At 38.0% G+C, this 25,544-nt stretch overlaps 3 protein-coding genes across 5 annotated transcripts; 1 reads left to right on the top strand and 2 right to left on the bottom strand.

The window, feature by feature from the left end:
- Nucleotides 1–220: 220 nt before the first annotated feature.
- Nucleotides 221–3,805, bottom strand: LOC108673530. Of its 2 annotated transcripts, none has more exons than XR_007156587.1 (4): nt 3,722–3,804; nt 1,710–1,839; nt 1,139–1,341; nt 221–969 (listed from the first exon to the last, which is right to left on the bottom strand). XR_007156587.1 is itself a non-coding variant. In XM_018161377.2 (4 exons), exons 2-4 carry the CDS (start codon nt 1,804–1,806, stop codon nt 959–961), a joined length of 345 nt encoding a protein of 114 aa, XP_018016866.1. In that variant the 5' UTR covers nt 1,807–1,839; nt 3,722–3,805; the 3' UTR covers nt 221–958. The 2 variants fall into 2 exon arrangements, 1 of the variants encoding a protein (XP_018016866.1); XM_018161377.2 differs by having other exon boundaries at nt 1,139–1,375; nt 3,722–3,805.
- Nucleotides 3,806–6,205: 2,400 nt separating this feature from the next.
- Nucleotides 6,206–10,267, bottom strand: LOC108673519. Its single transcript, XM_018161364.2, has 3 exons — nt 10,076–10,267; nt 8,515–8,726; nt 6,206–6,427 (listed from the first exon to the last, which is right to left on the bottom strand). Exons 1-3 carry the CDS (start codon nt 10,091–10,093, stop codon nt 6,304–6,306), a joined length of 354 nt encoding a protein of 117 aa, XP_018016853.1. The 5' UTR covers nt 10,094–10,267; the 3' UTR covers nt 6,206–6,303.
- Nucleotides 10,268–11,423: 1,156 nt separating this feature from the next.
- On the top strand, nt 11,424–24,858 carry LOC108673524 (trafficking protein particle complex subunit 8). 2 transcript variants are annotated; one of them, XM_018161369.2, is made up of 13 exons: nt 11,424–11,633; nt 14,154–14,303; nt 14,594–14,709; nt 14,965–15,146; nt 15,331–15,486; nt 15,730–16,105; nt 16,450–16,815; nt 17,085–17,372; nt 17,628–19,042; nt 19,495–20,455; nt 20,808–20,965; nt 21,648–21,731; nt 21,890–24,858. In XM_018161369.2, exons 1-13 carry the CDS (start codon nt 11,474–11,476, stop codon nt 22,152–22,154), a joined length of 4,677 nt encoding a protein of 1,558 aa, XP_018016858.1. In that variant the 5' UTR covers nt 11,424–11,473; the 3' UTR covers nt 22,155–24,858. The 2 variants fall into 2 exon arrangements, with proteins under 2 accessions (XP_018016858.1, XP_018016859.1); XM_018161370.2 differs by having other exon boundaries at nt 15,733–16,105.
- The last annotated feature ends 686 nt before the right edge of the window (nt 24,859–25,544 follow it).

Raw genomic sequence — 25,544 nt, forward strand, 5'->3', positions numbered from 1 at the left:
TTGCATTGCCTAAATCAAATATCCCAAATATATAAAAAAAACTAATTCAGAGTGAAGAATATGTTATTATACTGATATGACAGAGCATCTAATATGAATATTTAGATTGAGATCGCCAGGGATCACGATAGGCGTGTCGATTTGGGGGTTCATAACCTACTACAATCAAGTTGTTATATTTCGGCCGAAATTATGAAGGTATATATAATCAAAGGTCACATCACTACATTATTTGATTTTCTTTGAGAAAATAGGAGCAGCCCGTCCCCTTAGCTGTTCGTGTGTCGCTTCAACGAATATTTTTAACAAATTACTATTGTGCAAAATGGCTGGGAAGTTTTGCACTGCACTGCGTTTACCTTCTGATGAAAAAGTCGAATAAAGACACGAATTTTATTTACTACCATATTTTATTTATTATGAGGAAAAATTTAAGCCCTTTGTATGCAAATATCCTTTCGGCTTAAAATAAAAACTATTAATATTTGGTTATAAAAATTGTATCAGGACGGTCTGAAATAGGCAAAGCATGCATGTTGAATGGACTTTCCAGTCTCCCAAATATCTAAATCACAAACCTACAATTGACTTTCTGGGTATTTCCTGGTGCCAATTTTTCATTATATTACGTAAATTTTCATTCCGCTATCGAGGTATTATTAAAACACAACGTTGCAACGATTAACATAGGGCAAATACAAATAGTTTAAGGGTTTCTAAAAGAACCAAAAGATCTCATCCAATGTAACCCCAAACTATCATTCGAATTATGCATGGGTAAGGACTAAGTGTTTACAACGTCGTTAACGCAAGGTTCATTGCGCCAAAAATAAGTGTAGAAGGATATTTTGCTTTATTTAATTACTTAAGTAGGCAATTGCGATGCATTATTCGCAATGACTGTTCTCCAGACCGTCGATCGAACCCCCTGCTGTGTTCTTACGTCTTCTTCGGTAACTCACTTGAGACCTAAATAAAATTGAATTAAAATTTGATAATAAAATCGCAGTCACAATGAAGCAGACTCAGTTATTTTCCATACTTTTAAATTCTATATTCATGATAATTTTTAAATAGTCGAATCCCACATTTAGAACTACTTTGCGATTTAAAAAAAATCAAAGAAAATAAGACTTACATCTCGGTCTTTTCGGGTGTCCATACCAGACGTAGCTTTTCTTTACGGGTGATAGGAAGGAAGGCCGTAGGGCGACGTCGTACTTGCACTGAGCGGGTATGAACTCTGGGGGTACGTGGCCAGGCCTGAGGGATGGTATGTCATACCACCACGGATGGGATACGTCTCGGAGGCGCGGGGTCGGTACTCTTCGGATTGAACATCTGCCATCCGAATAAGATTCCAAGGGAGATAAACCTGTGCAGTGAACCAAAACCAGTCCACGAAGAGACAAAGTAAACGCATGCGTGTTTATTCAATATTGTTATTATTATGATTTTTTGAGACGCAATGTGATTTGAAGTTACAAGACTAACGGCTAGTGTAAAATGAAATAAAAAAAGTTTTATAATTAAAATTAGAATGTGTGCGAACCTTTTATATAAATAAAGTGTGTTTTTTTGGATTCAGGGAGAGCAAATTAATATAAATGTACACTTAGCTTCTGCATTCATGGTTTAATCGTAAGATGTTACTTAAGTTTACCACTCTATCTTACTTTACGGAAATATTCGGAGTCTCTGGTACCGACCTTTCAAGGATCTGTAGTAGTTACTCCAGAAGCGCGACCTCACATCCAGAGGGTATCCGTAGGTGTGTGCGGCGAGCAGTCGTGACGTGACCACCATCTTTGCGGCCTTGGTTTATTATCTTCAGAAAATCTGAAATTATTAAACTCCTTTTAAATAAATCAAGTTTATTTATTAGATTTGCTAAATATTTTCGAATGAGACTGTGGATGAAATGACTATTGTTTACTTGTGCTAGATATTACAAATTAAATTTAATTGTCAAATCTATGGTTAAAATAATAAATAATTCCGAAAATGAAGAGAACAGGTAGGGAAATGTTCTCTCATTGGAGCAATGCATGAGGCCGAGCCTCAGCGGCTGTGCGCCTGCTTACCACCTCTTCTAATAATAAACGACCTTTGCACGAACCGCCTTTGATGAGCTCAACATTTCAATTTTTCACAGAACGTGCGTTTCTACCTATATTCCCCCCAAAAAACAAATATTGTTCACTAAGAAACGCATACTCAACAAAACCTCTGCTGATATTACGGGATTCTGCAGTCAAAGCGAATTATCGAGAACGCTTCCGAAAATTAATGTTGTCATTAAAATGCTGAACACAACTGCAGTAAATAACTGCATTAAATAAGCACTAAGCAGTTTCCTTTGCAATCCGATGAGCTTTCAACAGATAATTTTAAGCATTTATTGGCCCGGCGTAAAATTATCCCCTTACATCACGTAAAGGAGGAAGTTCTTCGAGAAATAAACAGTTGTCAGCCTGAGAATAAGAAATAGACATGGGATCATCATTCTGCCAACATGACACCATGCAGACCAGATGACCAAATCACGTCTAATTTCGTGACAATTTTTTCAAGGTCACTTGCAGGATGAGCGTTTTAAACTTGCGTACTGAAAAAGCTTTGATTTATGACCAGTTTTTCAGCAGCGTTCGTGCGTGGACAGTCGGTGTCAGTGATGGACTCGTAAGCTGTAGATTTGTGAGTGAGAGTGAATGCAGTCGAGGGTGCAGGTTAAAAAAATACGTTTGTGACCTTTCGGCTCTGTTAAAAAAGTAAAAAAATAGGTTTTCATAATATAAAGAGAATATAATTTGTGTTAAATTTATTTATTATTAATATTGTGATGTGGAATATTTGCTTATAGATAAAAATGTTGTCCTGGAATATATGAACGGGCCGGTTTAATAGCGTCAGTTTTGAAAGTCAAACCAAGTTTGGATTGCTATCGGTTTTAAAAACAGCAGAATTTTAACACATAGCTGAGCTCGAACCATCAATTCCCTGCACTAATGGTATTGCGTATTGGCCTTAACCACTCGGCTCCTTGGACCCAGATTTTTGGGAATTAAATACGTATTTTGGATGTAGTTTAAATTAACTGGCGTTGTCATCGAAAACTCACGACAGTTAATTAATGAAAACATGATAGGTCTCCATCGAAAGCTGGCTAACACTTCGATCATGTTTCAAACACAGTAATCCATTTAAGGATTTATTAGCCTGCGTTTTATATGGGTATGAAACTTCATGATAAAATCGAAACTATATCTATTTGTCTGATCATTTAATTTGAACATTGATTTGTATCGTTGATATTCTGTATTTTTTATCTAAAAAATCGAAAGAGTTTACTGAATCTTAGCTTTCTGTTTCATGGTACAAAGTATTCTGTGTATAATTAAATCCTACAAAATAATAATCAATAGTGAATAATTCAAATATTTGCCGAATGATCCTTTTCGTTGAATATAAGTGATCGTTTCAATAAGTGCGAATTAGAATAGGAAAGCATAATTTGTTCGTTTGGCTAAGCTGTATTGAAGGCTTAATTTTAACGATAATTTTCACGTTTGTTTGTCAATGTATTGAAAAATATTGAACGACAAATTGAAAAAATACAAATCAGAAAAGTATTAATAAAATAAATTTTCTGATATTCAATCATACTTGTGTCCAATTTTTTTAGGTGTATATGTTGATTACGTAGCTCGCCTCTACGTACCTGCAGTAAAGATCCTTCTCGCGCGGCTACGACAGAGCTTCTGCCCCCGGAACCGCAGCGCCGCGCCAGGTTCAGCACAAACTGGCCCAGCGCCAGCCAATGAGGTGCGATAAGTTCATAAACACGCGTTTTTTGCGTCTTGACATGCAGCGCTGCCCACTCATATCCATGCATACAATCCATCATATTCATCATCATATTTCACAATAATGCGTTCATCATTGCGCGTTTACATTTGCGTATCTACTTGAATTTGGCAATACGACACACTTTCACTTATAATATTTTCATTGTAACCCATATCTGAATCGCAAGTTACCTTGTTTTGTTATAAAAATGTCATTAGTTTACAGATAAAACCACTACCAAGACTTTTTAGTATTACTATTATTTAAAATAAATCATCAATATGAGCTCCCCACGCAGAGCATGTGTATAGGTGGTTAAAAGCAAGACTTCTGTCATCCTCTCGTCGAATGAGTGGGCCGAGGTCGGAGGCTCGCAGCGCAGGTGCTATTCGGAGCTGCCGCACTTATCACTGAACAAACCCTACGCAGAAGTTGGGCAGCTTACCAAAATCCCAAGCACAAACAACATGACTAATTATAAGCATAGCATTCGCATGAGACAGTCCAACTTCTTGACTAGGCCATAGAAAAATGTTCTCTTGAAATGGCTTTATACTTCAGTTACAGACGTGGCCGCGCGTAATTGCATTATAAAGGACAAGTTAAGTAATTTTCATTAAATAACATGCCCCGTGCTGACATATGATAAGGTGCTGCGTTTGTCCTAAACTTAAGTTTCTCTACGTATAAAATGTAAATAAAATCTATTGATTATCAAAAAAAATCATCATAGGAACGAATGGAAAATTCATTGGTCCCGCATAGCTTAATTTTAATCAGTCTTAGGATAAATGGTACGTTGCAAAAGTACATATTTCATTAGAGAACGTTCGTAGAGAGCAATACATACATGTTTAGTATATATATTTTCATTTACGAGTAAATCGATGGCTGATGTACAGTTTTAGCCATCACCAGTACAGGAAATTAAAAATCGACAGGAATTTAAGATTTACAGGGACATTGTGGATATAAGGCAAAGAAATGGTTGATTTAATTTGTACAAATTTAAAATATCTATGTTATAAACCGAAATGATTTTTTTACTGAATGGAAGGTCATAAAAACTACAACAACATGAAAATATTTATTGATTCTACTCATCACTTTCCGCACGTAGCAGAGCACCAAAGACACATTGTAATGCAAAAAGTGCAAGATCAACCAAACGAATTTTATCTGATGCAATAATGATTAGTGTAAACCAAATTGAAATTTAATTAGAATGCAGTGGAAGTAGAAGTGGTTAGAGACTATGAAAATATGCAAATTTAAAGGTAAAATATCAAACAAAAAGTAATTCAAATCATTTGAGGCAAAACGAGTAATCTTTTGCTTCTAATAAATACTCGAAAAGTTATTAAAAAAACTCTGGAAGTTCGTGATATTTTAATATCTAGGTATATATATTTTTTGGATAGTGATAATTTTCCTAATTTCTTAGTAAGCGCCTGTGTCTGGTATTTATTCGATTTGTATTGAACAAGTTGCTAATTGAATGAGATAATTTCGACTGGTCTTCGAAAGCTTTCATTTAAATCCTCATAATAAAAGCTTAGTCGTTATGGCTTCCTCGAAGATGAAGGTAATCATTGAATACCGTTTCGGACGCGTGAGAACGACATGACATACAATAATGTAATTATTTGTACTGTTACGGATGTATTTATTGCGAAACAAGTATTTATTACTTTAATTTATAACTTGTACATTATTTATTACTTGCCAATGTATGTATTTATTACTTAAATATGGCAATTAACATTCTATTCGAAGTGACGAAGAGCGAATTCATGCCATCTCGAACGTCAAGGTTAAGCTCATGCCAAATAATGTCTTCTAAGCGAAAAAAGCCGAGTGTAAAAAATTAATTATTGATTTTCACTAGTTCCTACATTAGTAACTTGTTAAATAACATCAATACAAAAATCATTCAAAATACATGTGTCTAATGTTAACTTTAATAGGGAAAACTAGTGTGAAAATGATACACTGTTATTATTGAATTCTTGATGACAATTTGTAGACAAGCATAATGATAATGGGATCTAACTGCAAATAAAAGTATCAATCATGAAGGTAATGAAGCAAAATGCTAATTACCATATCACCTGGTTGGCAGCTAGTGATTTTAAATACGTTAAAAGTACAGACATAAATCCTGCCATAATTAACGTTCAAATATATGAGCCGTTGTCTCTTTAGGCATTATCACAAAAATTAAAGGAATAAAATGACGATAAAAATCATGACAGTATTTTACAGTGAAATAAAATTTAATCAATGACATGTAAATGGAAAATTGTCTAAAGAATAACAAAATTTCGACATTTCCATTAAAATTGCGTGAATTTTTTTGTCGTTTTTTTCAAAATTCATGGTTAATCTGAAGTAGAAGAAAGCAAATAGTGTAAATAAAAATAAAAGTTGAACTCCCTGGCTGAGACAAGGTTCCTACTTCCTGTAGTAGCCTTCGACAGGTAGGAAGACAGAGTAGCTGTACAACCTCTTGCCGCCGTAGCCGTAGAGCAGCTCGCCATTACCTTCAGCGTCGTAGTAGGGATACCGGTAACGGGGCCTGGAAAGTACGCAACTGTTAGTTACCGTTTGTTAGTTACCGTCTGTTAGTTACCGTCTGTTAGTTACCGTCTGTTAGTTACCGTCTGTTAGTTACCGTCTGTTAGATACCGTCTGTTAGTTACCGTCTGTTAGTTACCGTCTGTTAGTTACCGTTAGCGTCGTAGTAGTCACCGGTAACGGGGCCTTCAAGTTACGCAACTGTTCAAGATGCTCAAATGTGCCTGCACAGTCATTTAATCATGAAAAATGAAGGAGTGCTGATTTGATGATATCTACGCATCTCTACAATTTATTTTACAACATGACTACATTTGTCATAGTTCCCTAAATTTTCTAAGATCGTTACACATAATTGATTCGAAGTGCACTGGCGAAAATGAGAGATAAACGATATTGAAACGTGGCAAATTAGAACGGTCCCGCGGCCGACGTCGTGTCGGCACTCTGCAAGGTCACCGGAATACCAGCACGTCACGATCCATAGACGAAGAATGACGTTAAGTGTTGCAGTGCAATAATTAAACGAGCACTTAGCTGCAAGGACGTTACATCACGCAAGTCACGTCACTTGCCGTGCTTCACGAGATCCGCTAAATATCAAAAGAAATTAGTTTATTGCTCTTTGCACAACAACTGAAGAATAACGTGTAAATAGTGAGTGCGAAACCATCATCACTTAGACTTATGCACTAAAATTTTTGAGAGATATTCGTTTTAGCCTGTTGAACACATGCTATTATATATACAAGTAAGAAAAAAATATAACTCAGTACTCACTGCAGTGAGTGATAGAGAGCGCATTTTCTCGTCGACGAAAACTTGAGGTCACGGACAGACGGACAGACAGACGGACAGACAGACAGACGGACGGACGGACATGGCGAGCACAATAGTGCATTTTTTCCATAAATGAGAAAATGCGCTAAAAATTAGTTGAGAGGGAAAGTGGGCTCACACAACAAGCGCCTCGTGAGGGACCCATATGGTCTAAGAACTTTCCCTGATCGTGTTTGCTGAACAGACGAAATGTTCTTATGAGTAAACAACAGTTGTTATATGGCCAGCGTGTAGAAAGATTACCTAACTCCTTAACACTGGGAACTTGTTCTCTGAACTCCATCGCTGCTTTCTATGATAGGAGCTATAATCTCCATTGAATATATCAATTAAGAAAATAGCCTTATATACCACTTGATTATATATGTATGAACTGCAATCGACTTGCTAGCAGCCGACAACGGTCATAAGTGCATACACCGAAATTTCAGTAGATGAAAATGTGATATTCTGCATTTCGTGGACCTCGATCTAATATTTGAATTGCCGCAGTGGAGACGATTAGAGTTCCGTCCATTGTTTCATAAGACCGGCAGAGCGTGACGCAATTCGGTCATGCTGTAAGAAGTCCACCGGCGAACGCCGAAGTGTAGCCGAAGATGAAAAACGCAAAGAAAAACCTCAATAAATGTTGTTGTGGATTTGGAACTTCAATAATCAGATATTTTCTATTCAGCATGAATCTTGTCTAGAATAAACTTACAGAAGAAAGTAATTAATGAAAGGCGTGAAAAATCTGTTTCATAAAATCTTTCAAGAAGAATGCGGGAGAATGTACCGGCTAAGAAAAATGCTATTGTACTATGTAATTGCAATAGTCAAAAAAGCATTCAATTGGACTGCCTGCTATAATAGCGACATTTCAAAGGCTTCTGCAATGAATGGTAGTTTCCCCGACTTTATACCACGTCACATACTTGTATTCTGACAATATTGCTGGGAATGAAAACGTGCGCACTTGGAAGCGCACATTCAAAAACGTACGTACAATAAATCGTACTCATCTCATTGCGTTGGAGCTAACATGAAAACTTTTGGTGAAAGTTACCAGAATTTTCAGAATAACTCACTAGTATTTATGATTTGCTGTACCAGCGAGAACTTTGGGGATGATGTCACTGTGTGTGAAGCAAATATGCAAATATTTCTTTTCAAACATAAGGCTGAACAGACGTCAGTCTGACCGCGCATAAAGCAGACATGGTGAGCTGTCACTCAAGCATTGTATAAGGGAGCCATAATTCTCACCGATCGTAGAACGGGTATAATTTTTTGTACAGAGGAGACAGGAGGCTCTTCTTCAGCTTGGGAGGGCGCTTCTCGTAGGGGTCGTTCGCCACCGCGGGTAGGTGGTTGTCCTCCGGGACGGGCGCTGAGGAGGCAGGGGAGATATGAAGGAGAAGTACCATCATCCCCAGCAGCAGCAGCAGTGAAAGTATCCGCAAACCTGGCCGCACTTCCTGCAGATGTAAGAATGTCGAAGAATGTGCTATGAATAAAAATCTAAAAATATAAAGTCAAGAATTTTAATAAAACTATTGCATGTGCCGATGGAATGCTAGCTTTTTGGTGAATAAGTTATAAAATATAAGATACACTGCTTCTGGATTGTAAATATTTACTCTCCCAGAAATCTTCCACTGGTGGAAGTTACAAATGAAAAACATATGGATTTTGGAAAGACGGTGAGTCATTACTCGAGCTACTTATACTGGAAGCTCATATTCTAATTTCTCAAAAATTTTAATCGCACAGCGATGTTTCATAATTAACGCTTTCTCGTCCCGCTTTAAGTTAATCAGCATGTTTTTAATTGAATAGAGTTCATGTTGACACAACAAACATCATGACGAGCGTCTGGAGGCTGCGTCCGCGCGCGTCCTTCCCCAAGTGAAAGTTGATGCAGCACCGGTAGGGTCCAAGGCCGCGAGACTTTGCCATCTAAAACGTACGGGCGCTGGCTGACCCCACATTAAAATTAATCTTTGAAAAAATCCTAATTTAGGGTATGATGACTGAATGATTTAAGCATCACAGGATATGTAAGATCATTGCTACAGTTGCTTCGATTAAACTTCTTGTGAAAAGGATTATTAGTATGTATAGTATAGTTGTGTAGTATATTAGAGTAGGCGCTGAATCTTGGCCTGTCGCCGATTCATGTAATTTTCGTAACTTGTTTACAAGTGATCTAAAAAGTGGCCTTTTGAGTAGATATTTTCGAATCTGACGTTGAATTAAAAAACTGAATAGTTACCTCACTTTTACCGGGTCCGTGAAGTGAAACTGATGGTCACTTTAAGTCGGAACTTATATAACTGCATAACTTTGTCTAGTCTGGTATTAAAAGCGTTCATACTCGTCAACGATATCATCAGGAAAGCTCTTCCACATGTCGGTGACTCAAACAAAGAATTGTTTTCCCACAGACGAGTTTTTTTGCCGCAGTTTTTCAAGTTTATATGCGTGCATGGTTGCTGCATTGGTTCCTGTTTCATATTCCATTGATCCTTCCGGAATCATTTATTAACCATGAGTTTATTTGTGTATTTCGATGTGGTCGCCACGCAGATTCCGAAAACAAGTAACTAGAAGCTGTGTGATATCTAATCTTTCTTCGTAAGATTTACCTTTAGGCCTGGAATTATCATCCATAATTAAATTAAAGTGTTTACCCATTTACTCGTGATCGATTCGCTCATCTACAAATAAATACATTAATTTTGTGAAAATTTTCACTCAACCTTATATTCTTTATTTAGGGCAGACGCTAACATCTTATCTTCGCCTTAATTAATCTAAAACTCACCTTGGACACTTGCATCATTTACTGGAGTTTATTGATGCGATCCCGAGTATGTTTATATATATTGATACTTGAAAAAAAGTAAGAAAATCTTACTTTACTTGTTGTCCTCATGAATTAAGTGTGCCCTACGTAGCTAGCTTCCATCGAAAGTATAGGATGGAATTATCGAATTTCTGGTCAAAGGGAAAATTTTAAGTCATAGTCAACATGCAGTTTTTTGGCAACAGCCAAAACTGAAACTTTAAGTGTTTCAGACCTTCAAGGAAAGAACGGCCACTTGGCCTCTCCTCCAATCAACTTATGATGGCACGATGAGATGCTTTCCAAAACGCAAAGGATTCGTTGAAAATGAAGCTCTTAGCAAACCGTAAAACAATATCAAATGACAATGTATCAAATTGCAGTGTTTGCAGAAAAATTAATGTTGCTTACATGCACGAAAAGCATATAGCATTGCGAGAACAGCTATAATAATAAGTAGAAATTCAGAAGAAACAATCGCGTAGTAGGTAGAAGTATTACTATTACTATTAGTATGTTTAAGTTGACTCTGAAAATCTGTTTGTTTCAACGAAATAGTTTACTCCTTCTTCTACTAAGCATTCAATGAAAATATTTTATTTTTTATTTATTCACAAGACCATTACAATACACATTATTTGTTGAGTCTAAAATGTTATACGGATATTTGCATGAAACTTTTATGCTGGAATCGCACTCTTCACATTATCTTCATAGAAACGCATCATAAATTTATAAGGCCTTATTTGGAAATTTTATATGGCCAGCTTAGTCCATGTAGACAGTATTATATCAATGCAAGCCCTTTTCTATTAATTGTTTCTGAATCTAAACTACGACGAATTTTTCAAATAACTCCTACAAATTTTACGCTGGGCAGTGGACACCGGTAACTTCTCACAACCACACTTAGAGACGTTCCTCAACTGACTGGAGTCTGGAATAACCTGACGCACGCTGCATGGATCATCGAAATTTCCAAGGACTTACTTCGCCAGGTTTGCGCACGTAGGCAGGAGCTTTCGACAGCTTTGTAAACAATTTTTTATATTAAAAAAACATAGGATCCAAAATTGAGTGATATCAAGGAACTTTGTTTGTTGATTCAAATTCATGACGAAATCTTTTTGGATCTATATACAAACTTCATACAATAAGTAACCCTACAAAAACAAATTAGTAGGCTTCTATAATATTTCAAAATTAGTATAAGAATAGTCATTCTGATAAAGAATCTAGTTCAAACACGAAATTAAAAATACCTACGTTTTTCTCCGCGTCCGCGATTTATGTGAATCTGGACAGAAAGAAGAGCACCGTATGGAAATGTTGGGAGGAGTGACAGCGCACGGCCGCTGACAAATCAGTTATTTCGCGATGGGATCACCTTTTCCCACAAACGCGAAGGAATACATACAATGGGTATTTTCACCTCACATAGGTGTATTTTGTGACGAAGATTCTGAAAGTTCTTGTCTCCGTAATAATCTCAAATTCGTTGATCTTATCCAACCTTTTTGCCAGTTACCCGATGAAGGTGAGACAAATTTCAGATCCGTGGACGGACCAATATTACATACCTAATACATGTGCAGTAAGAAGTGCTAACCAAGAGGCTTATACCGAACTATTTTGCTTTATTTATTGTATAAACACTATGTATATATTTAGCTAGGTACCTATAAAAGTAAATTTGTTTCTTGGTACAAAAAAAAATCATACAAATAAATTGGCATCCTCTTGTGTTCTATGTTGAAAAATATTTTCAGAATAGTTTGGAATTTACTAAAATATTGTGTCTACATTGGTCACTTCTACGCCATTTGCCCAATTTTTTAGTAAAGCTCAAGGACAGATGCATTTCCTTTCCTTCTATAATATTAAGCCTAATGATTTACTACAATTAAAAATTTAAAATGTTTTCAGAATCCTGCAATTTTTGGAAAATCTTTCCTAGGCTAAATGCTAAAGCAAGATTTGCTATCAAGTTATAATTAAATGTTTTCAACAAGATTTATATAAATTATAAATTTTGTTAGATACGTACTAAAATAATATTTAATTTCCGAGCTTCAAGTGTTTTCTAGAGCAATTTTTAAATCAGTTTTGCAAATTTTTTAATTTTCTTAACCCACAGGCCACAAGTTTATTTTTCAAGCCATGAATTGATTTTCTGTACCATAAAATGGCCAATGGGATAACTTTGACCACTTTTTTTTCATAATGATGCCATTTTTTTACTAGATAAGTTAAACTTAAATTGAAACATGCAAAATACAGGTCTATACTTTACCATTGCTCACCATAAATTGCTAGCTCCTGCCTCTCATAGTTTTGATGTAATTTCAAAAAAAGTGATGGTCTTTGTTACCCCAGCTCTTGGGGTTTCTTTGACCAGGTGGTAAAATCAATTTTATTTTTTGGTAAAACAACTCCAAATAACTCCAGGTTGTAGTGCATTGTAGATTTGTAGTAGAACTCTTCTAGTTACATATGCAAAAGACAAATTTTAGGAAAGTGTCATAGTTTGCAAATGGAAACTGGAAGTGGGTGAAATGTGACCACCTACCACACTCAGGATGATGTATGTTTTCGGTGAATTTTCCCGTGCATTTTCACTTTTTTCAAGCTATTGCTGTGCTCAGTTGGCGCAATGTAATGAAAGTTGATTCTCTTTGCGCACGTGTTCGCGCAATCTTGGCCATCAATTCTACGTCGCGCTGCCGCGCACGAGCAGTATGTGGAGGAACAGACGTAATACTCACATTACTCAGTACAGTATGCCTTTAATTATCTTTCAATAATATATGATTTTTCTTGATACGGAAATTTGGTGAATGAGAAATCTAGAACTTTATTTTAGAAGAAATTTTCTCCACAATCATATGGCAACACTGAACACCGTCTGTTTACATTTCGTATGTATAATAGCCGCAGTTTACGATTACCGTACGTTCCGTATCCGACAAGGCGGACAAGCGGAAGAGTCAGAAGTAACCCGGACATGTCTTACATTTTATTATTGTTCGTTCGACTCGCGTAGTCAATATACTCGCGTATATTGTCGACTAAAATAGTAGAACTATTTTAGCTTTCTAAAGTACGGCGCACGGCGCATTTTTTTACCAGCATAGTACGGTGCACCGCGCAGGTCGTTAAAATGACAAAATAAATTCCCGCGCACCTGGCACATCTTCCTGACCATGGACCACCTAATGGCACTATGGCAGCTGTGATGGGGTAACATTGACCGGTTTGGAAATTAAGTTAAAATTACCATATATAACACTCTGTAGAGTCTGAAACATAAAGAAAAACATTAGTAGGTGTATCAAACATAAAATATGTTATATAGGTACCTATGGTAATTTTAACTTAATTTCCAAGCCAGTCAATGTTACCCCGTCACGGCTGCCTTTAGGTGGTCAAAGTTAGGTGCCCCCCATTTGCAAACTATGACAATTTCCTAAAATTTGTCTTCGGCATATGTAACTAGAAGAGTTCTACTACAATGCATCAAAACCTGGAGTTATTTTACCAAAAAAAAATGAAAAAATTGCAGGGGGTACTCTGACAGGCTTTAAATAATAGCTCTTTTTTGTGGGTCCTATTATTAATTTTTTAACCCATTAGATATGCAAACTTTTTAAATCTTTCTATTGTGTTACGTAGCCTTTGATGGCCACTGACAAAATTTTTCTATGTCAAATCATTTTTGAGTTTTGGGGGTTTTTGTTAAAAAAACGAAAAGTGGTCAAAGTTACCCTGCCGGTCAAAGTAACCCCATTTTATGGTATGTCTTAATTAAGGAATGTTAGTTCTTCAACAAGTTTTCCATTACCAATTTTATCATGTATCAGTAAACAAATTCTTACTTATTTGAAAAAATTATCATACAAACTTATGAAGAATAGATCATAGATGAACCCTGTCAGTCTGTCAGATGTTAACAAAAACTTGAAAAATTTTGCTAGGATAGAGTTCAGAAAATGTTTTGAGATATATGAAATTAATTTAGGTATTATGTTCTAAAATCTAATAAATTTATTTTTCACAGTTGGCATCAGTGACCCTAACCGCACCTTGATCACACTACAAAATTTACGGCTGGTTTTACAAGACATCAATGTGAAACCACCTGCACCTGCTGTTGCCAAAAAGATACTGAGTCATGTTGTTAGTGTAAATGCTACTCCTCCAAGTGAAGGTGAGGTTAGACATAGTGTATGTAAGAGTTTAGTTGGCATAAAGCTAATGCTTGAATCATCTGTTTAATATTTAAAAAATAATTGACCACTTTCCATTTTGTAGGTGCATTTTTGAAAAATCTATGTCATTGAGGCTTAGAACTAATGTGACATTTAGTTTCATAATCTAAAACAATAATGGGACATCTTATATGTATCACAGAATATTTCCATTCACAAATATCTAATAGTTTGTTTGTTTTTTAAATGTATGATATGGTTTCTGCATGATTTTCTTCTTAATTCACAGAAGCTTCATTTTCTGATCTGAGTTGTCCCTGGTATGAGAAGTGGAGAGAGACATTTCATCAGCTTCAACATCCCTTTGATCATGAGTTTACCAAGCATCTACTAGCCTGCATTTTTGTGAGTTGAACTGGGTTTATTGAGGTCTATTACAGTTATTTTGTAGTTATGGTGTGAAATGATCTGTCAGATAATTGAAATGATTTATCCTTGATTAAAACTTGAATTACAGTATATTTCAAGAAATACATAGTTCACTTCTCTCGTTTTTGATAATTTTCATTGAATAAAAATTTTGACATGAATAAAAAATGATTTTTCACAGGAGTCTTTGCCCTGAATACAATTGATTTAATTTGTTGTCCTGCTGATCAGGTGGTGTCTTCCAGTCATGGCAGCAATGCTAGTGAAGAGGTGCAGAAATTAACACAGCAACAACACCAACAACAACATCAACCTCACCAACATGGTGCCAGCAAATTTCCCAAATGGTTCTCTCCGAACATCTTGAAGTATTATCTGGTACTGCATGATGTCTCCACCACAACTAAAGAGATGTAAGCATATTTTCTTTGTCAAATTGCACGTTGATTGACTGCACACTTGAGATCCAGTTTATAGTGCTAATCAATAACAGATACAATGGTATCATTTTATTTCTTTCCAACTTAATATTGCTGAGCATAAACTAATCTGATTCATACAAACTATTAAATAGCATTATACCCTGTTCTATTCCAGTGGAGATGCAGCCTATCAATCAGTAAACGCTCTATGTGGCAACTCAGGCTGTCACATTCTGAGTATCAACAGTGGTCGACCACCAGACTGCTCTAATCTCCCTGCTTTCTGGACGCCCCACACACTTATTCACACAAGCCTGCCAGGCAACAACAGGTTTTTTTCATTAACCAAAACCAATCTGTATCAAATTAATCATATATATATAACATTTTCTCCTCACTCTGTTGTGCTGTGTAATGGTTCAAGTTTAAATATTGTTTCTAATTTGTCTTGTTATCCATCATTAATTATTTTAAAATTCTATTAATATTTTAATTCCTCCCACTTGAACTTTTTATTTTTTTTTACACTGGAAAGGTGTAAATGAGTTTTTTAAGATATTCCTTGTATTCCTAGCAGTGTCACTGGGTCAGAGTGCAGCTCCAGCCCTGCAAGTCCCTGTGATGACTATTCCTTGGGTTCACCATCTTCTGTGGAGGGTGCAAACTCTCCCCCACAGGGCAGCACTCCTCCTCCCAGCGACTCAGATTACCTCACCAGCAATCTTGTTCAGTCACTGCCCTCACCAGACCATCCCCTTTCACCTACTCTTCCAAACATTGCGGACAATGAAGGGGCTGAAGAACTTGTGGTCAATGTTGGGGATCTTTTTCCTACGGCTGGTCGAGGAGTAGAGTGGGGCTGCTGCCTCACTGTTGGGGACGTGGACAACATCAGACAGTTTATAGGGAGCTTCGTGAGAGGAGCTCTGGTTCCTTATGTTGAGCGCCAGGTGAAGAAAAGTATTTATGTTTTTCTCAGTATTAAGCTGTTAAGTTTTGAGAATGTTTTTAATGCTATTATTCAGCATATGTGTCCTAGTATTATGTTGATGCATTGTCTTGAAAGGGAAAGTGCCTGGGTATTTAGATGAAGTATTGGTGATAAAGCATAAGTGTTTTGCACATAAAATACATAAGCCCTTTTAAAAGGTTATACCAAGTAGTGATGGCTCACGTCTTTTTGTGTTTACAGTCTTTAACAGAAAATTAATTTTAAAGCTTCATAAGTGACTTTTTTTTTATATCAAATTATTTAGAAAAATGTGCTATCTTTACTTTGTTGCCTATTGTTCAGGTTCGGCATTTAACAGAGGTTGTCACGAACCGTTCGCGCAGCAAAAGTTTGCTCAGCGCCACGCGCCGTTGGCTTGGCGGTTCCAAAAACCCAAACGCCAGCACCGGTACCAACGTGCTCTATTCTAGTGAGGCATCAGAACTGCAGACACGCAGACTAGCAGACCTTGCCTTCATGTTTCGCATGTACGACATAGCCTACAACAATTATCACACGGCCAAGAATGACTTCAAGAATGATCAAGCTTGGCTTTACTTTGCCGGGGCTCAGGAAATGGCTGCACTCTCGCTCTTCTTGCAGAATGGAAGCGAATTTCCAAAACGATATTTAGAGACTACGTGGGAGACGCTGTCCACCGCGTGTAAAGTGAGTTGTCTAATTGATCAGGTTCTGACTTTAAGATTAACCATTGCATTTTGGCCTATGCATATTCCGTCTTGGATTTGGATTCAAGAGAAGGTTTTTAGTCAATTATAAGAGCATGGTTATTGAATAATGGCTTTTCTATTAGATTTGTGACCTTAATTTTATATGTGAGCAGACTCCACATAGTATATTTATTTACTGACAAATAAAGTGCGTCTCCGACTATCATAACAATAAATGCGAGTTTCAAATTCTATAACTTTTTTCAGGCCACCAACCTTGGTATACGCCTACTGCTGGTAGCATGCGAGGTTCTGAAGCACAACAGACAGTACAGCGAGGCCGCCATGTATTACATAAAGCTCACTTCGGAAGACAGTGATCTGCTGTCAGCATTGATGCTTGAGCAAGCAGCTTCCTGCTTCCTCAAGTCTGGCCTCGTCAACAAGCCTGGGCACCGACGCAAATTTGCCTTCCACATGACGCTTGCTGGCCATCGCTACAGCAAGGCTGGGCAGAAGCTCCTCTCTCTCAGGGCTAACGTGCTTGCCAGCAAGGTAACTATCATCAAGATTTCCCAACTTTCCCTTTCGTTTTCAATGGCAATTATTTGTTTACTTCTTTCTTAGATTTAGTTAATATTTTTCAATTCTTTAGAGAATTTGTTGTGAATGATCTGCATGGCAGTCCTGCACCTCCGAGGTTGGATCAGGTTTGCTTACTTCAGAGTAAGCAATCTTTGCTCTAACTCTTAGACTTGCCATGATAGACACGCGTCTCAAGGCAGTCTTTACAGAATCTTCGTTGAGCAGGTATATGGCGTGAATGGCTTGGTGCTGGCAGAAGACCACATCCTGTACAGCGTTGGCAAATTCAGCACACAACTCAAGAGTTACGGCCCTGCACTTGCTGCCTACACTCAACTCATTGATGCTCGCAGCCGCCTCAATGCTCCTAGCAAGCAATCTGTAAATCAGCAACTGGCTTACTTAAGAGAGTTCCTTTCTCTTTACAGACTTGTTGAAAGTAATCGCGATGGTAATCAACTCTCACGGCCAGAATCTGTGTCGGTATCAGCTGACGAACCGCTAAAAAATAATTCCTTGCCTGAGCTACCAGACCTGCCTGTGCCTTGGTTGTGTGCACAAGAGTCGACGCTTTTAATGGACTCATCTGTACCTTTCAATCTCGCGCAAAATGATCCTGCTGTTAGTCATGCATCAGGTATCACCTTCGCAAACTATAACCGAGAACATTCTCACAAATGGGCTGGTTTGGAAAGAATCACTTTGGAAAAGACTCAAGGCATGATGTTCCGTCCTCCTCCTCCCCAGTTCTTAAATGAACACACTGACAACACACGGACTCCCCTATTATCTTTGAATGAACCGTGTTGGCTGCAACTGCCCGTGAGAAATCCTCTCCTTGTAAGCTTTGCTATACGCGATACGAAACTTTTGTACAAATTCTTACCTGATGACCAAGACTCTAGTGGTTTTGACTCTAAGCTGTCTGTAGTCCAGTCCTCGTCTGAAGAGAACATCGTTCTAGGTCCTGGTGAAAGCCGTAACCTCGTTTTCCAGATCACATCTTCGCAGTTGGGTCGAATCGTAATAGAAGGACTCGAGTACAAATTGAGCCTCACTTCTGAAAATACTTACAGTGACGACAATTCGTCGTCACTGACTGCTATTACAGGGAAACAATGTTTTTCTGTCAAAGGACCGAGGCTCAATAATACCTTGAAGAATCGCAGCAGCGTCCTATATGCTTCAGACCATCGACTAGAGATCAGCGTAGTGTCGCCCTTGCCTAAAGTTCGAGTGCAATTCAGAGGTCTTCCCGAGAGATTAATGTGTGGCCAATTAACTCGAGCAGATATTTCTTTAGAAAATATCGGAAGTTTGCCTATCACAGGTTTGTACATAGCTTCATCTGACCCTCAACACTCATTCTCAGTGTTTCGAAAGTCTCATGAGCAACCAGCGCATGATTCTTCAGACAAAACGGCCTCCAGTGAGTCTTCCATTGCAAGAAAACAAATTAAAGACAGTTTTACCTGTTCTAGAGTGCAGGAAATTAATTTAAACGATGCTAGTCCTCCAGAGTTGCCAGTTAACGGTGTCGTGAAAGGCACTTTGTGGATCCGAGGTCAGATGTCACCTGGCACTCAGGATTTGATGTTGCTGTTCTACTGCCACTCGCCCAACGCCGACGCCAAAGTCAAGTGAGTTTACAGTAAATGCTCGGTCATTATCTCCACTTGGGCAAAGACGAAGCTCTGCTCGTTTTAATTCTTGTTTATTGTCCCAAAACTATTTATCTCTTTATATACACGGAGTACATCATTATGCAGCGGTTCAGTATTTTCAAAACAAATAGTACGTTACACACATGAACGGAAAGTTATCATTCAACTGCAATCACATCTTCAAGATGTGATCATGAGTTTGTTAAACTTGTATTCGATACTTTTATTTTTACTATAAATTATATCAGTTCCATTATTTCAACTTATAATTTGATTGTTTTGTAATTTGCCAGTTTTTTTACTTATTTTCAATGGGAAGACGTGTTATGTGTCGCAGAAATAAGCGTTTTGTGTGCAGCTACACTGCTGAATGTTTCAAATAATACTTGGAGTACAGCTGTTAGTGAACCTAATGTGTGTTCGCGCAGGTACAGATTTCTACGTCATCACAGCAGCTTTGCTGTCGAAACCAGCATGGCAGTGGCTGTCCAGTCTTCCTCGAGCGTCTCTATTCCCTTGGTGCTATCGTCGCCAGTGCCCTCGTCAAGTGCTGCTGCTCAAGTTCCATTGGAAACGAGACCTCCTGCTAGCGAATGCAGTTCATGGGTTGAAGTTTATCATTCCGACGTTGGCAACCTAGCGAACATTTCGGTGGAAGTGACGAATGCTGCCATCACTGAGCCGGATGATGTTCGTCGCAAGTTACAGGTCACGGCGATAACCTGTCATAGTTCTAAATGGAAGCTTAAATCTTTTGGCAATAGAAGCCTCTGTGAAGACTTTAGCTTACTCCCAGGTGAAAGCGTTAGGACAATGGTACAGTCATATTCCTCGAGTGACTCCTCCATGTTATCTATGGAAGCCAACAATTTATTTTCTGTGATCCCATTTAGTGCTGATCCTCAAGACCAGACGACGGTATCTTGGTTACCTGACGACGAGTGGCTAGAAGTTAGTGGAAGTTTTGCTTTGCGGCACCTAGTGGAACTGCCTCCACTGACAGCAGAGCCTCCACCAGTCTGTCCAAATGCGGACTGTGCTGCTGCAGTTTTGCACCCTGCACTTGAGCAGTACAACAGCCTTAGGCGTTCTAGTGACCTGCATCTCGTGCTTACCGTACACTGGGCTCAGCACCATGACAGTAGTTCAGTCGTCAGAGGACAGCACAGTGTTGTGTTGACGAGTATTGGTTGTGAGGCCAGCGTTCCAGAAAAAGGCGCTCCTGTTGTAGATCCTTTTTCTTCGTTACCTCTTGCCTTAGCTGAAGAGGAACCTCTACCTCCTGTCCAGATCATCCCTGCGGCTCCAATTGAGTTGCCGCAAATACCTTCTGACTTCGCCAAATCGGTTGGGATCGACCTCAACGCTAATGCTGGGTCATTTCTCAAGGTATTTCCATTGTTCTTGTTAAATATTTATTCATTTCACTTTACTTGTAATTATTTTCTTATCTCATGTGTAATAACTACTTAACTAGAGCGGATTCCATTTGAATGTAATATTCAATTAAGCTAACTATTTATCTGCTGGTGTAGCTTGCTGAAGTGATTTATTATTACTACATATTACCCTTAATATGTCAATAATATCAAACAATCAATATCAATCGATAATAAAATTGTTGGAAATAGACCATCAAGAAACGATCTCACTCTTTGCACAATTTTATTCGAATCAGTAGCTCGAAATATAATGCGACGAGAACCTGAACAAATTAGTAAGAGTTTAACTGATCTAGCAGCTGCCGTCCACGGGCCTGACGGTGAGGCAGGCGACGTCTCTGTACGTGAAGGGTGAGGTGGATGTGACGGCAGACCTCACCGCTGAGCAGCTCGACGCGTGCGTCAAAGTGCGCGCTCTGTGTGCGCCCTGCGTCACCCACGACTTCTCGACCAAAAAGTGCGCTCATTGAACTCATTTTGCGTACCGTCAACTGGGGTGACTCCGGCCACATCTACAACAAAAACAAATGACAGCAAAACAAAATAATAAACGTTGGCCAAAGTGACTGGGGTGACTTTGGCCAACGCTTATTATTTTGTTTTGCTGCCATTTGTTTCTGGTGTAGGTGAGGCCGAAGTCACCCCAGTTGACGGTAGCCTTTATCAGTTACTATTTCTTTACCTGACTGTTATATTTTATTTTTGTTGTTTTGTATGTCTGGTTTTGTTATTCTAAGTTTTTGTGTTAGCTTCCTTTCCTTGTTGGTAAATGTCAACGGCTTTCATTTATTTGTTCAATGTTTTGTATTAATCACCGTCAGAGGATTCCGTTTATTTTTGAAGTATCATGAGTTAGTGAAATTTTGTGTGGGTTTAACCGCGATTGTTATATATTACAAAAATTGTACTTCAACTATTGAATGCCTCTAGATAACCATTGATTCCATTGTTGAATTTTAGAATGAATGGAAAAAAATAATTGAACTAAATCGTGAACGTTCTTGAAATTTTTACATTTCGTAAAGTTATGAAACTTTAACTGATTTTATAACTTTTCACCTTTGAAAACTGATCACAAGTTTGTATTTAGGTTTAATATGTTTGCTCGTAAGTATTTTGAATAATTTTGTGTGTTCCAGACTAAGCCCTGTGAATTTCACGGTGCTTGTGCACAACACAACTGACATCGATCTCGCCTGTGTCTTTAAACTCTTCCATCAAACGTAAGTGGCACAAATGTTTGTGTGAATCATGTTTTTGCGTTCATTTTGTGCGTCTGATATTATCTCCCAAACTAGACTTGTGTGTGCGAATTATTTATTTTAAATCATTTCCGAGTTTTGTTCTTAAATTCTTTCTATATCATATTATTATTACACAGAGACGCTAGCAATCTTGTAGGAGGCACACAAGATCCACCTCGCGCGACGAGTGCCAGCGGCACACTGCGATATGTGGGAACGGTGACACGCAAGCTGAAGCTACCACCTTCGTCGCAGTGCAGAGTTCCATGTCAAGCCGTAGTGGTCTCCGCGGGGGCTCATTCTCTGGGCGCTGTCCTGCTCCAACTCAAAACTAACGATGGCATCAAACTTGTCAAACGCGTCGAACTGGACGCTACGGTTGTGGTAACCGATGGTAGATAACTAAACTATGATTTCTTAAGTGAAATTATTCTAAGTGCATGCTGAAATGCGAGTACATCTAAGTCTGAAACTGGCTTCAAGTGTGTGAAGTTGGTTGCGTTTTGGCCACAGTCAGGGCCACTGTAAGTGATAGGTGAGAACCATCCAAAGCTCATCATTTCGCATAAGTTAACTTCCGATAAGAATTTTCATTATTCACTTTACAGCGCTCGAACTTTTTAAGCCGTCATATTGCAATATTTTGTACTCTCATGTATTAATGATTCCTGGTACTATTCGGAACGAAAAGAGTTCTATTTGTCTGCGCCAAATGCTAAAATAATGAAAGTACTCTCAAAGAATTTTTATCCTCATCAATTTTGATTTTTTTTTGCATTGAGAGTAGCTTCGTTTATTCCTAAATGTGGCTAGACTTTGCTCTCTTACAGTATTGAGTCTTACTCAAATTAAACGCTAGGACGCGCTTCAAATTTAGTTGTTAAATGTAAGTCATATTTTGTCACAACTGATGCTGTTCGTGCGAGCAAAGCTTGCATAATAGAAGATCGAGCCCTGCCTTACTGGAGATATTTAAATAAAAATTAATATACTCAAGATAATTTTTCAGACCCATTACATCATTTACAATAATATTACAGAATGATTTCTTTGCTTTGAAGTGTACTTTCTATGTAGGCAGACCTCTGAAATGACATTTGTATCTTTCTTGAATTAGGCCCCTCATCAGGGCGGTCCAAGAAATGTCAGTGAATTGCCACAGATTGGATTTGTCACTACTTTTTTTATGCTTGCCATTATGATGTGCAATGTCGATATTACGTGTGATGCGTTAACATATTGTATATGGATACTTTTATTGATAACCCAGGTCGCATTGATTCTTGAAATTGAAATAATCAAACCATATAATGATACCACATACAAATAAAGGGAATTATCAAGATAGAGCTTTTTTGAGGTATAAAAAGCGTCGAGATTCGCATGTTAATAAGTCCTTATTGTGTATATTATTGCGTATATAGCTCATTTTTATTACAGTATGCATGAGCAGAAATCTAGTTTAGCCTTTTGTCAGGAAATGTTATCAGTTTTTTCCATTTAAACTGAAGTGTTTGCTGAACCTTCTTGTTGAACTAGGGACTTGTAGAACGCATAATTTTATTACTGTACAAAGATGATGTGGATGCTGGAGTACGCGACCGATTTTTATTCAAATGTCGATTTTTTTCATTGATTAAACTCTGAAATGATCATGTTTGAAGATTAAACATCCAGGTTAACAAATGGGGATAAAGTCTTGTTGATTCTAGCACATTTCTCTTGTAGAATATTCCATTAGTAATAAATAAACTCTGATTTTTTATAGAGTTCCAGAGGTAAACATGATTTATGCTTAGGTAATTTCTATATTATTTTGCAGTTATGAAAGTCTGCAGCGTTCTTAATAGTCGTTGATGATCTAGTTTATCGGCGAATTTCCCAGCACTAGCTCGGCGGGTATAATATTTATTATTTGATATTGACTCATCATATGATCTTGTCTGTAATTTTATGTGTGTATGCCTGTATTTTTTACCAGTTTCCACTGTAGCTCTTTGATACGAGGCAGCAATTCTTTTGCTGTGTGAACTGGAGGGCTTCTTCTTTAACTCCATCATATATGTACCGTTTAATTATTTATGTGATTTTTTACGTTTTTATTTAATTTACGAGTTATTTTCTATGAATATTCTACAATAGTGACAAGTTTTACAGGACTATTCTAACTAGTTCCTGGTATTGTTCGATGAGAGTGATATCTTCTAGTGCCATCTGCACCTAACGTTGCTCCTGCCAACTTAGCAACTCGAAACGCTGCGTTGCTACTAACACAGTTTCGACTCCTCGGAGCTTTGAACATCATCATCAATGAGTTGAGTTTATTCAGGTTGAAAGTTAAACAGTAGAGAAAATTCGGCAGTAAATTATTTGGTCAACGGCTGACGCCAGTGTCGCTGGCATACGCGTGCACTGACGAATTTGGGATGACTTTCACGAATGCCCTGATGTTGATGCAGCGACAAAAGTTAACTCTAATCAAATTTAATATCTTGGCACATGATAACGTGGATGACGCTGATGGTATAAGCAAATGCTGACATGAACGACTCAATTTATTTCTAGAAATGCAGATGAATGACTCAAAATACGTCGGGAATTGATGACATGAATGACACAATAATACTTGGGGAAATGCTCATATTAATGACACTGAATGTATTCGGTAAATGCTGAAAATTATGACTTTAAAATCAAGGCGAAAATTGCCCGGCCATATTATATCAGTGCTCACTTTACAAATCCTAGCGCTCTCACTGTGTATCTGTACATTTCGTAAATATCTTTCGGCGATTACCTTACACCCTAGCACACTTATTGCCTCTGGTATTTTGACCTGAAAAGACATCTTGAGGTCTATACGATTAACTATGATAATATTGTTAGTGGGATATGGTAGCTCCTGTGATCGTCTTGTACTACTAAGTTACTGTTTCCAATTTTTCCTGTGTATGCAAGTTCCGTTGTTTTCCTTCCTTGCTTGATTGGATTGTGGTATTGTATTATATTGTAACATTGAACAATACATAATAGCTGCATTGTTTCGTAGCATTCCAATTGTCACTTGACTACTTCGAAGTGTCGAATTAAATGCTAAATGCCTGAATGCTTTTCTCAAGCTGATTTTCCTACGTTGCACGAAACCTTCATACACAATTTTTGAAAAAGCTCCTACTATAAGCAAGATATTCAGATATCGTATCCAATTTTAATGCATTCTGTAAACCGCCCTAATTTGTTGAATCTTTTATATTTCCAAAACTGCAATTCGCGCAACGTGAGTGTGGTTCCGCCTGACGTGCGTGTGTCGTGCTTCCGTGGCAACGTCCGCACGTATGTCGCGTCGTAGCGCCTCGTCCCGTTAAGAGCCCAAACAAACTTCAACGTTGCCTATTTAGTCGACTTTAAAGGATTTTTAAGCATGCTAGTGTCAAGCCTGGCAGTGTTTGGGCGGAGAGCTTCAGTGAGAAAGTTCTCAGGAGTTACCGTGGGTTTCCCACAAATGCAGTCAATTTGTAGAAACTCCCACGCAAGCTACATTGCAGAAATGAGTCTGCGAGGTACGCCGTGTCGTGCGACCATCCATGATCAGTCGTAAAACTCGACTGTCGCTGGCCGGTCCGACGGGCCGTGACTTCGCTGCAAGCGTACGAACCATTATGCTTTATTGTACGTGAATATAATAAGGTATTTTGGTCAGCTTGCTTGGCCAATTATGGTTTGCTATGTTGTCGCAGCGTGACTGCGGCGTAACTGGTAATCTGTTTTCCTGCTCAGAATAACTGGATCATA

This window comes from Hyalella azteca, unplaced genomic scaffold (assembly GCF_000764305.2).
Source record: "Hyalella azteca isolate HAZT.00-mixed unplaced genomic scaffold, Hazt_2.0.2 contig3384, whole genome shotgun sequence".
In the NCBI taxonomy this organism is placed as follows: domain Eukaryota; kingdom Metazoa; phylum Arthropoda; class Malacostraca; order Amphipoda; family Hyalellidae; genus Hyalella; species Hyalella azteca.